This window comes from Paroedura picta, chromosome 10 (genome assembly GCF_049243985.1).
Source record: "Paroedura picta isolate Pp20150507F chromosome 10, Ppicta_v3.0, whole genome shotgun sequence".
Lineage (NCBI taxonomy): Eukaryota > Metazoa > Chordata > Lepidosauria > Squamata > Gekkonidae > Paroedura > Paroedura picta.
Window position 1 is genome coordinate 73,850,773 of NC_135378.1, and position 13,149 is coordinate 73,863,921.

General features: G+C 41.1%; 1 protein-coding gene across 18 annotated transcripts in view; it reads right to left on the reverse strand.

Moving 5' to 3' along the window:
* The window catches only part of PDLIM5 (PDZ and LIM domain 5), a 132,222-nt gene that overhangs the window by 86,898 nt on the left and 32,175 nt on the right, over window positions 1–13,149 (reverse strand). For all 18 annotated transcript variants that reach the window (XM_077300857.1, XM_077300862.1, XM_077300856.1 and 15 more), the window contains one exon: window positions 8,335–8,486. In XM_077300857.1, the coding sequence (XP_077156972.1) occupies window positions 8,335–8,486 (152 nt within the window). The remainder of the gene's footprint in view (window positions 1–8,334; window positions 8,487–13,149) is intronic.

A 13,149-nucleotide genomic window follows, 5' to 3' on the forward strand; every position in this document is an offset into this window, starting at 1 on the left:
TTTATTTTTTTAGATTTCTATACCGTCCTCCCATATGGCTCATGGTGGTTTATATGAAACGTCATGGGCATATATCATAATCACAACACAACACATCAACAACAATTCCAACATTAGTTCCAAAATTAATAGAGTATTACAACAGATTCAATTGAACAACAACTTTAACAAGAACCTGTAGGGAGGTCAGTGGTTCAGGTCATGGAGGGGGGTGTCTGGGGCCAGGACAGAGAAGGCTCTTGCCTTTGTTGAAGTCCAACATGCTTCTTTGGGATCTTTCACAAGGGAAACAGAATGTTCTGCAATTCCATATTCTGGTAAATTAGAGTTTCAATATTTAGCACATTTTTGTCATCCAGAATTCCATATTGCTTTCCACATAACAATTTGTTATCAAATCCTACCCTACCCAAATAGCCAATTTCCCATCATTTCTCCCTCTTCTATTTTTATTGAACCATCTGCTTTTGATCATAACTATAGGGTCTAGATGTTTTAAATCCACATATCTCACTGCATATCTTGAGGTTTTACATTCTTAGTGTAAGATAACACAGCATTTGCCAGAAATGAGAAGTGTTAAACCCCCGTTGGAACAACAATGTTTATTTAATCTTTAAGGCATGCTGAAGCATAGACATTTCTCCCAAAATGTATTTAGCCAGGGAACTAACTGGCATAAACTTCAGTCACAATATCAGGGAAACAAAGCTGCCAGCTAACACACAAGACAAATTGACCTTCGAAGAAAAAAGAGAGTATAGCCAGTTGTAGTTAATGTGGGATTCATGCAACTAGTTTTTAACTGAATAAGTCAAAACAAAAAGGGCTCATTGAGTCCTGATGTACAGATATTCTGTTCGTGAACCCCTCCCCTCAAAACACTGCCCATTCAGCTTCATGATCCAAGTCAGTGGTCCAACCCCCATTCTGGGGACCGGGACTGGTCCATGGATCTTCTAGAAACAGGAATCAAAATCATAAAAGGATAAAGGAAAAGCAAGAGAAGAATTTGTCCTTTAAAGTCAGAGATCACTGATTCAAGAATTCTTGTGGAACTATTTAAAGCAAGGCAACTGACCTCTTGGATTTTACGGAAAGCATTGGTCACTATGCCTCTTGGATTTTTGTCTACAAAACAAACTTTTAAAAAGTTAACAATGTCTAATATGGAAAACTCTGAAGCCAGACATAAACAAGTTTGACAGTCACATTCTTATCTGCATTATTCTTTCCCCACTTTAGCTAGAGATGACTTATGAAAACACATTTTCTCTTTAAACAGACACACAAATATTCAAAAACAAGAACTGCCCTACCGGGGTCCAGGGTTCACTCCCCAAAACCATCAATTACAAGAAAATCAGCTAACAGGGCCGAGAAAGATTTGCTGATAATCAGTACACAACATTGGACTGTTTTGAGACGGACCAAAATGCTTGAGTCACTTCAAAGTAACCTCCCCTAGATGACAAATATTTATACAACTATTCCATCACAAAACTGTACAAGCTTTTGTTTCATATCTTATAGCTATTTATTTATTTATTTATTTATTTAGTGTACTCTTATCCTTCCCCCCAAGTGGTTCTCCCCTCCATCACTTTATCCTAACAACCAGAACACCCATGGTCCCTCGATAGGTTTCATGAAAGGCAGGCATTTCACCCTGAGGCCTTCCAGTCTGAGTCCACTATTCTAAGCACAGCATCATACCACACTGACTCTACATCCAAGAGTTCTCTTGGCATTGCTGTATTGCACTCATGACAATAATCTTTGACTGAGACTAAATATAGAGTCCAGATACGCTGCAGCACATTGAGGGAACAGGAAGAAAAAGGAACAAAGATCCTAGGAATCTGAATATCCCTAGGGCTGTTTACAAAGTACCACGTCACAATTTAATGCTACATCCCAGCCAAGTCAGTTTTGTAAGGTAGAGAAAAATAAGAAAAAATGACTATGCAGTAAAATTAGTCCAAAAGGAATCAGAAACTAGCAGCTTTAACCAGGGACAAGTTGATAGGACTACAAGTCTGAGCATCACAAGGCAAATAGGTAGAAGAGCCAGCTGGTATGCCCAACAGTAAACACAGATGGTTATGGGTGAAGCAAACTGTATACCACACCTCTGGAACTCAGGCTTTCATCTTAAAATGGTACTCATAGCTGGTCCAACTGCAAACCCTCAACAGGTTTGCCTAGTGTTCAAATACCTTGGGGTTCAACCTTACCACCAGAACAGTTTTGAAAGGTGTAATTGGAAAATTGTGATATGCACGAATGTGAAAATCTACACACACACACACGGTTCTGTGAGTACCATTTTAAAGACTTGGCTCTTCAAGAATGGAATCTGCTGCTCTATGGAAAAAGCCACATGAAAACCACAGGCTGTGCACACATGTTTAAACATGAATAAGGTACACTAATGTCATTGTATTGCAACTGCTGGTTTGTTTTTCTAATTCTTTTTGAATGGCCATGAGAAAACAATTATCTGGATAGAATGGGAAGAATCAAACTACAGACTTGTAACCAGCATGTAAACACGGCAAGGGAAGAAATGTTTCAGGAAGAATTCCTCAGACAAAAGTCCTAGAGTATGTAAACAGCATTAACTCTTTGTAAATATTTAAATGAAGCATACTCTGAAATATTGAAATGAGAGCAACTATAAATTTCATTGTAGCACCTATATAACCTCAGTCAATGGAGGAAGATGAATAATTCAGATTCCCTGCATTAAGTCCAGAATAAAGTGTTAGCTGCATACAGTGCAAAAAGAAATGTGCAATGGAGCTCTAACACTAATTTTTACGGCGAGAGCTTTGATGGGACAGATCTAAAGCTCAGCTAGAACTTGAACAGGAAAGGTTAAGCAACACTTGTCATACCCAGCCCTACTTCTCTATTCAAACTTGATGTTGGGTGTCTGTTTGAGATGTTTTGTGATCCTTTACCAGAATCCTCCTGGAGGCAGTGTACAAGTACAAAAATACAATAACGTCACCATAAATTACCAATACAAAAGCAACTATGCCACCGAAGCCTTTAAAAACGCATTTATGCAAAATGTAGTCACTCGTTCGCACAAGAGAAGAACACGTAGAATCTTTTTTGAAGTTAAATCTTCCTAAATTTGGGGTTCTCTGCAAGCCACAGAATCAAAGGCTGCCATGGAGAATCCACATTCAACCCAATTTGTAACAGAAATACAACTGACTACATCCACTTTCAGTAGCTTACACAATAATTTATTGAAGAGTGTGTGTTAAAACGACAGAAGCTGAAACAAGTCCAAAACAAGTAAGCATCTGGTTTCCATCTTGTGTGGTATAAGTTCTGGGGAGATGGAGGAATCAAATAACATTGAGTAGAAACACTACAGAGTCATAGAGAGCTTTGGCTGTTATGAAGATGCTCGCAGGTATATTTATTAACTTAAATAGATGAACTCAAGTGGGTACACATGTTCGTCTGAAGCAGCAAAATGAAGTTTGTAACCAGCTGCACCTTTAAGACCCACAAAGTTTTATTCCAGATATAAGCTTTCATCTCTGAAGAAGTATAAAGGTAAAGGTATCCACTAGCGTTTTCATGGCAGACTCAATACGGGGTGGTTTGCCAGTGCCTTCCCCAGTCATTACTGTTTACCCCCCAGTAAGCTGGGGACTCATTTTACCGACCTCGGAAGGATGGAAAGCTGAGTCAACCTTGAGCCGGCTGCTGGGATCGAACTCCCAGCCTCATGGGCAGAGCTTTCAGACCGCGTGTCTGCTGCCTTACCACTTTGCGCCACAAGAGGCTCTCTGAAGAAGTATAGATGCACACAAAAGCTTATACTGAGAATAAAACTTTTTAATTCTTAAAGATGCCTCTCTGGACTTGTACCTTGTTAAATAGATTAAGTATGTCTAAGAACAAGAACATTCCAAAGGTTGCTATATTATAAAAGCAAATAATTAAGGGGGAAATGGCAAGAACTAATACAGCATAAAGAGTCATAAGGTGAATGTTCTTGTACTCTTCTAACACCTGACTTGACTTTACTGTTAGGCTAATGTATGTAGACTAATCTTGTTAGTCTAATGCAGGGGTAGTCAAACTGCGGCCCTCCAGATGTCCATGGACTACAATTCCCATAATTCTTCTGGGAATTGTAGTCCATGGACATCTGGAGGGCCGCAGTTTGACTACCCCTGGTCTAATGTATGAAAGCCCTCTGGAATGCTCCGCTCAATACTTGAAAGTTGGAACACTAATGATGCAAAATAAATGCTAACAATGGTACTTCCTGAAGGTATAGAAATTGCGGAAAGCATTGGTCACTATGCCTCTTAAAAGTTTCAAATGCTGTTTGTAGCAGAACCAAATATTAAAAATGAAAAGCATGCAGTTTTTAAATAGGGAAGTGTTGGAATATCTTAGACAAACAGAAGAAGCAGCCTTACTGGGAAGTATGATTTAATTAAATCGTAATGAAATTTTCTCCGACTGTAAAGCTTACCCAATTTTTTTCAACTTGTTTTACAAACCTAACAGGAGGTTTTCCCCAGATCTCCGTGCAGGCTTCCCATAGGCCATCTCCCAGCTAGAAACCTCCCACTTTGCTGCATATAATTATTCTGAGTTAAACGTGTAAAGCAGGGGTAGTCAAACTGCGGCCCTCCAGATGTCCATGGACTACAATTCCCAGGAGCCCCTGCCAGCATTCGCTGGCAGGGGCTCCTGGGAATTGTAGTCCATGGACATCTGGAGGGCCGCAGTTTGACTACCCCTGGTGTAAATGATAGAATCAGTGTGGTACACTGGTTAGGCCACCTCATGAAACTCCTAGTGTGATCTTAGGCCTGTCGTTCTCTGTCAAAACCGACTATGAGGATGAAACGGAGAAGGGACGAAGAACGGGTACTGCCCTGAATTCCTTGGAAGAGGAAAGTACAGGGTAAAAATAGTTTTTACATGTCAGAAAAAAATCACAATTGTCTGTATTATTTCACCACTACTTCTATTAAATAAAATGTGACTATAACCCCAAAAAAATCATTTAAAACCATAATTTGGAAGACTGGAAATATTACTGTGGGATGACCTACAATTCCATGAGTACATTGCTTTAACCACAGGCTGACATTTAGTTCTGGCAACTGAACTGGCAGCCCTACTAGTGCGAACCACAAGCCATTACTTCTAAATCATGGCCCTTTTATGAAGTTTGTGGTGGACCATTCTAGAAATGGACGAATGAATTTGCACGAGGAGGAGGAGAAGTCGGGCATGCTGAAGCCCACTGTCCACTCTCAAGGCAATGATTTAGTTACTTGAGTCATGGCATTGTGTTGCGTTTATATTTCTTCCATTACAGTGGCTACAGCAGGAGGACAGCCTTTGTTATCTGTTAAATGTGAGAAATTAAATCCAAGACATTTTAAATCAACGCATCAACCAACAGCGCGGTCTCCTCTAATTTTAATGATCTTAGCTGCCCTTAGTACTAGGTTTAAGACTACTCGTCAGAAGTTTCACAAACTGTGCAGTTAACCACAGTAGTAGAAAAAGATTTTCTTTGGGTTCTGAAATGCCCGATGCTTCCGGATCCAAAGAGGATTAGAAACAGATGGGAGAATGTGGAATTGGAAACTGGCACAACCTCACAAGATAGCCTTCACTCTCAGACAATGCTAAGATGCCAGGCCTGGAACCAGAGGACAATTTATTTGATCTTTGCTTGCTTAATCCTGTGATAAGCTGCCTCTGCCTCCAGCTGTCAGGTACCAGACACAAGTGACTCACATCCTGTATGGGGAGCTCACACACTGAGTCACTCGCTATCAGCAGAGCACACCAATGGTCTTCAATACTAGGCACTACTAAAAGCTAAAAAAACAGGTCTTCTGATTCCCCCCCCCCCCATAAGTTGTTACAAGTTCATGGCAAGTCTTTTTTTTTTTTTAAGCCCAACTTTTCCTAGGAAAGAGTAAACTACTTCTCTTTGTGCTTGGCAGAGTTACTTTCATTATCTCTTAAGGTCAAAAGAATAATGGGCATAGAACAGGAATACTATGCAAGAGTCATATTCATGAAGTTAGTAGCATGTGTCAATAAGATGTTTGCAAAGTGCCATCAAGTCACAACCAACACAGGGCAACCCAACAGGATTTTGCAGGTAAGAGATGTTCCAAGGTGGTTTACCTGAGCTTGGAACAACCCTGGTCTTCCATGGTGGTCTCCCATCCAAATATTAAGTAGGGTCAACCTTGCTTAGCTTTCAAGATCTGAGAACAGATCCAGGCTTGCAACAGGTGACAGGAGTTAAGGAAAACACCCAAAAGCAGATACGCAAAACAACGTGCTCTGCAACTTCCTTTTCTCAGCTGCCAACAGGTCTAAAGAAAAGCCTTAGTTTTTAAGGCAGACCTTAGCACATAGATTAATAGTTGTTTGTGTAGTTATGCCCACCAATTACACTCGAAGTGACTGCCCTCCTAGTGCTGCATAGATTCCTTCTCTGGCTCTGTCCCACTTGTGCTCCTTCCAGCCTCAGAAAGATGAGACTCCTAGGATCTACTTTCCAGGTTACCTCATTGCCTGCAAGTGTTCTGACATCTATGAGGCAACTCTCTGGCCAGTTTCTTAATCTGGCTCTCCTTTTATCCCCTCTCTCCAATCCAAACCCCTCTCTCTTCCTGCTTTCCCCCCATCCAATCCACCTATTTCTTTTCTACTCACTTATTCCTAATTGCTAGCCCATTCTTTTTTTATCCTCTACACCTGGTCTAACTAATCAGCTGGCCTCTGCCTCACAAGGATACCTGGCTCCCCTGAGTTGGAAGAAGCTGCTGCTGTGTTCTGATTGCAGTTAAGCTCCCCAGGTGTGAGGCTGCCTCTGCTCCAGAATCCAAGAGTCCAGGCATCTCTGAACTCTCAAGATAATAGACTCAGACCCCTGTAGTAATTCTAAATTGTTTCCACAGGGAACTGAAAACTGCCCTATGATTTTTGAGCCCCTGTGGAAACCATGTGGCAGATATAACAGGTCCTCATCCATTACTTGGAGCTCCACTGACAATCGAAGACCCTTCTAGTAGAAAGATTCTCATTCCTTCAGATTTTTATACTGCTGACAGTATGCTCTAGGAAAAGAGCAGTGTAGAAACATAAACTTGACTGAAAACTATGCCTTGTGAACTTAATACTTTCCTCCCAGTTTTGTTTTTAAGAAGAGCTGTGGTCAGGAGGAAAACAGATCTGGGATTGTTTACTGGTATGTTCCAGGCAAGTGTTGCATGCAAACAGTCGTGGTATGTTTACAAGCTCTTAAAACCCAAACTTTAACTTTTTTTGACTAAAATAGAAGCGCTTGAATCTCCTTGCACAAGTAGAGCTCCTCTGTTTACTTGTGTTTTGTTTTAACACCTCCTCTGAGGAAGAATTTTGAAATATGTTGGGAATTTTATAACAGACAAGAAAAGGGATTCCAAATGACATTTTGCATATCAGCTTACTTTGGCTTGGCTTTGTCTTTCTCACGGCTACTGCAGCCACACTTTTTCTTGAGAACGGCATCCTGCCCACCCAAGCTGAAAATTAAACCTTGATCTGCACTATTCACTAGCCCTTTCTCTTTACTCAAAAAACCCCGCTTTGGACAATGGAAGGTGTAACTTTTTAATAGAAGAAGAGTTGGTTCTTATATGCCACTTTTCCCTACCCGAAGGAGGCTCAAAGCGGCTTACAGTAGCCTTCCCATTCCTCTCCCCACAACAGATACCCTGTGGGGTGGGTGAGGCTGAGAGAGCCCTGATATTCCTGCTCTGTCAGAACAGCTTTATCAGTGCCGTGGCGAGCCCAAGGTCACCCAGCTGGTTGCATGTGGGGGAGTGCAGAATTGAACCCGGCATGCCAGATTAGAAGTCCGCACTCCTAACCACTACACCAAACTGGCTCTCTAGTATAACAATAACAATTTACAAGTGCCATTTTTCTTCATATCTCTAATATATCATTTTTTACATAAGTGTATCATTTCTTTGACATTTTCTTATAAGGGAATGTTACTAACAGCACTAGGTTAGGAAACAGTGATGCCTTCAATTTTGCTAATACTGAGTTAAGGCATAATATCGTCTAGGCAGGTTGTGTTTGACAACACAATGGAAAACTGACCACTTGACCAATTTGGTAAATCACAAGATGGACTGATGTTTTTCCCCTGGATTACTCTCATTACCATCACATCACTTCTGAGGGGAGACTCTAGCAAATGAAAAGGCATTAAGGGGAAAAATATTATTCTCAAAGACATAATTTTTCTTTCTAAAGTTGTACCTTTGCAGGTTCATGGTCAGCTTGCCGGAGCAGGTCTTGATCTTGTTTTGAGCTTCCAGGTGAGTCATGCCATCTGCACTTACGCCGTCAATAGTAAGAACCACATCACCTATTCCCACGTTTGCATTGGCAGCTTTGCCTCCTTCATTCAACTGCAAGATCACAAAGGCAAAAGATTAAGCATTAGTCATTTCAATTACCTTCCAAGAACAACATCATAAAAAGTCTTTTGGCACTCTAAAGATCAACAGTGTTACTGTGGACGAAGTTTGGTGAGCTGGAACCCACTTTCTGAGATGCATAAAACAGAAGCCCATTTGACAAAGTGGGCTCTGGCTCAGGAAAGCTTGTGTCACAACAAATGTGTTAGTATTTGCTGTGCCACAAGAGTACTATTTTGGCCGCAGGAGACTCACACAATTATCTCCCTGAAGTGTTATCTGTCAAGAGCACTATCCCTAGAGTTAACAGCACCTGACCAGGTTTCAAGCGAGGTTCTTACCATTCTTCCCAAAGGCTGAGTCAGGTGAACTCAGGCCCATTCTGCATGGCAGCAGCCGCATCTCTGGGAAAGGTGTAGCAGCAGAGGAATGGTTCCACCATGTGGGGGGCTGTGTGGGGAAGGGCTATTTTGCAGGATGGTGGGATTGCATGGAACGCAATCCCACCTTCCTGCTAACTAAAAAGGAATGCCCCAGTTTGCCCTATGGCGGCGAAGTGCTGTGAAGCCAACTGGGATTTTTTTGCCCCCTCTGGGCCACTGTAGGGCAGGGAGGAGCTGGACCTGGAAGGTCAGGCTCTTCCTTGTCCACATGGGCCTGCCACAGGAAACATGACAGGCCCAGGAGGTGTGTCATGTGTCCAGCATCTGTGTCATGTGGTAGTGGGGATTAGATCCACTTCTATATGACTGCCCTCTTAGTCTTTTCCGCCCATGCAAAGTTGGCCTCACCGGGGAATGGCTAGTCCATGCTGGAATTCACATATGCAGATCCGTGGTAATATGGGGGCAGATGTGTGGGCCTGGTACATGCCAAGCCTGGCTTTCAGCACACAGAAGGCAACAACCCAAACCTCAACTAGCTCCATCTCATATCTACTCAGGGGAAAAAACCCTCATATTTTGAGAAATGGGAATTGAGAATTCTAACTAATTTTCATGCATGGTGGCACAGAGAACAATAGCACAACCTGCAACCAAACCAAAAGAACAGACATGATAGAATATGCTGCTAGAATCAGCATGATATGTTACGCATTATTGTATTTACTGGCCTCCACAGCCATTGTGAGCTATAATTGGAACTGCAAATCATCACATAGCTAAAGACTGTGGATTGGATCTTATCTCTCTTTCACCAAAGCTTCTTCCAACACAGGAAGACTTCCCTCAACAAAGAAAGGCTTTTATCCTTCAGAAAGATTATTGCCTTGAAGGAAAACTTGGATTAGGAGAATCAGAAGATCTAGTGTTGAAAGTCATAGTGCTGGATCCAGTCCAATTCTGTGCACAGAATAGCAGCTTCCCCGTCTCCTCCCAACTGAAGTAGCTTATATGCCGCTTTTCTCTAACCGAAGGAGGCTCAAAGCGACTTACAATCACTTTCCCTTTCCTCTCCTCACAACAGACACCCTGTGAGGTGGGTGAGGCTGAGAGAGCCCTGATATCACTGCCCAGTCAGAACAGTTTTATCAGTGCCGTGGCGAGCCCAAGGTCACCCAGCTGGCTGCATGTGGGATAGTGCAGAATCGAACCCGGCATGCCAGATTAGAAGTCCGTACTCCTAACCACTACACCAAACAACTTGGAGATAATAAAACTTATCAAGAAGGAGAAACCAAATTCGCACTCCGTATTCTCAGTGTGTGCCTAATTTGTATACTACCTCTATTCAGTTTCTCTAAATATAACTATTTTCTTTATTCTTGGATTATTATTGTTTTGTTTATAGTAGCATAAATAAATTGAAGTGTTTTACAGCTTTCCCTGCCTCCAACAGTATCCCCTCAAGAAGCCATTACTGAGGTTAGATGTCTCTTTCGGAATCATTCATGAGGTCTGGTGAGAGCATCAGTAGAGGTTGTCATGGGACAGAATTCAAGCTTGTGCATGACAGAACAGTGTATGACAGAACTAAAATTTGCCTGTATCACGTTCTTAAATTTTCTACTGACAAAAAGAAGGAATTCGAACTATAGAGTATGAAAATGAAAACCTGAGGTTTCCCCACCATATAGAATACCAGACAGTCTGGAAAATTCATTTAACAGACAGCAAGGTGACAGTATTAAATCACATCGACTTGTCACGCTAGTACTGTGCTCCCCTCCCCCAACATTTTCCTTGTGCTTCTGGAGCGGCTTCAGAATCATCAAAGCATAGCTCCTCTAGTGCCAAGATACTAAACACATTTTAATGCTTATTAAACACTTTAAACATGATTGCAATTCTGCATACCACGCATTTTAACTGTTTAGACGGAAGTTACTAAAGCCGTAATGCTACTGAACTCCAGTAATTCACCAACATGAAGCAAAAACCAGGTTCGCACACCTCTGTGTGAACCATAGCTTCTTTGCACAGAGCTATTTGACATGTGCAGATGTAGACCAAAAAAAGAGCAAATTCCAAATAAGGCCAGTGTCTCTTGCCTGAACATTTTTTAAAAAGCACACTAAAGTGATTATTCAACTGCAAATGAATGGATGGCATCACCTCTGAGAATACATATAAAATTGGGAAAGAATATAGAGATGGAAAGAACAGGTTATCTTTTCCACCCGGCCTGCCAAGACAGGATTATTCTCTACTGTTAAGTTCTTGAATGCTTTTGCTCTGTCTCGTTTCAAGTGCCTCACAGCATGGGCTTCCATAGCTTTCCCTAAAATTTATTACCCTGCCACTACATAGACCTCACTGTTGAGAAATTAATTATCCCTGGCCCATTCACATAGAGAGCATTCAGACTTTAAAGAGGGGGGGGGGAACCTTTCCATTGCTCACATTTCCATCCACTACTTCTAGTTATTATTAATCTATAATTCACATTCCTGCAAAAGGTTATTCGTATTATCTTGGTTTCTATTCTTACCCAATGAACCTTAAATTCCTGTTTGAATGTAGTATAGCTGTATATTAACATTTCTGTATATAGACTTGTAAAGATTAAGATTGAGTTTTTTTACATGTAATCTGACTTGAGTCCAAGGAGGAAGGTGGACTAGCATTTTAAATAATAATAATTATTATTAATAATAATAATAACTTTGTCTTTCATCTTCATGGAAGGACAGGTGCACATCTCACCTGGGGATACATGAGCACCCAATGGTTTGGATTAAGCCCTGCTCACCAGTTCCAAATGCAGTTTTCCTTACAATCAGTGCATTAGGCCAACCTGTTTGTGGAAGCTTCATAGGCTGCTTCCCTTTATTCTCTCATTTAGTTAAGCAATTCATGTAGACACCTTATAACAGGGATTCCCAACCAGGAGTCTGTGGATCCCTGGGGGTCTGTGGGAGCTCTGAAGTTGTGTAGTATGGGGAAGTCTAAGCTGTCTTCTCAGCTCCTGCCCTTCTATCTAGCCTACATGAGGCTATGCCAACATGGCAGTAGTAAAGGCGGGGAGAGGAAGCAAAAGGAAGGCTAAAGGTGGGGGGAATGATGTCACTTCCTGGAGTAAGGTAGGAGTATATGGCCAGCTAAAATCACTTCCGGGGCTCCTCAAAGTTTGAAACATTATTTCAGGGGTTCTTCCATGGTCAAAAGGTTGAAAAAGGTTGCCTTATAACCTTGAAAATGCATAACAATAGCTGGTATAAATTCGTAAACTGCCTGGTATAAATTGGTAAATTGGAGAATGGTCAAACAGAAATCCTACCTGTCAGAATGCAACTGGATTAAGGAACTTTCTCAGCAGCATTCAAAATGGTAAGGGAACCTAATAATCTTCAGCATTTAATACATTAGCAATTTCTATTAAGCCAGGATTTATGGCCAAAATTTAAATCTAAATCAAATTATATAAATACAGAGTTACATAATAGAGTTTAAAGCGGAAATACTGAGACACCCAGCTATCTAAAAGGTATTGTGAGTGCATATTTCACCAATGCAAGCATTTAGTGAAAACAAATTAAAACTCCCTCAGATCTGATAAAATATTCTACACAAAATCGGTAGGTAAATTATAAGAACTGTACAAATGATGTGTTTCCTACTTTCATTTAACTATTCTCTATCAATAGAAGAGGTCTACTGATGTGACCTTTCATGCATCGATGCTAAATTTTCTAGTTGCGATCACAGTACTATAAGTGTATCTTTGTACTCAGCCAAGAAATCAGAATGCAAGGAGGGTATTTTGAAATGGGCATACCATAGCATGGCATGTGTCTGATGACATTACAGTACAAACTAACGTCATGTACATTTTGATGCTAGGCTCTTGAGCAGCACTCAATATAACACAGTGACATTAATCATGAATTGTTAAATGCCAAAACCATCAACACACATCTCTGGAACACCTTCCAGCCAACGAGGAAGCCTGTTGCTTTCCCAACCAATCTGTTCACCTGTGATTTACTGAGCATCTCTGAAGTCTGAAATAACTTGATTGTTTTAGTCAAAGGATACAGTCATCCAGTTTTCATTTTTTAGGTTGTTACTACTCATTTTGGCTCTCAGAATTCTGAGAGAAAGGGAAGCTATTAAGTATTTCAAAACAAAATTGATGGGCCAGTCTTCAGCGTGCTTCAAAGTGATTGAAACCCATTGTTTGTCTGCAAGGGGCCCAAATTCCATTCATAGAA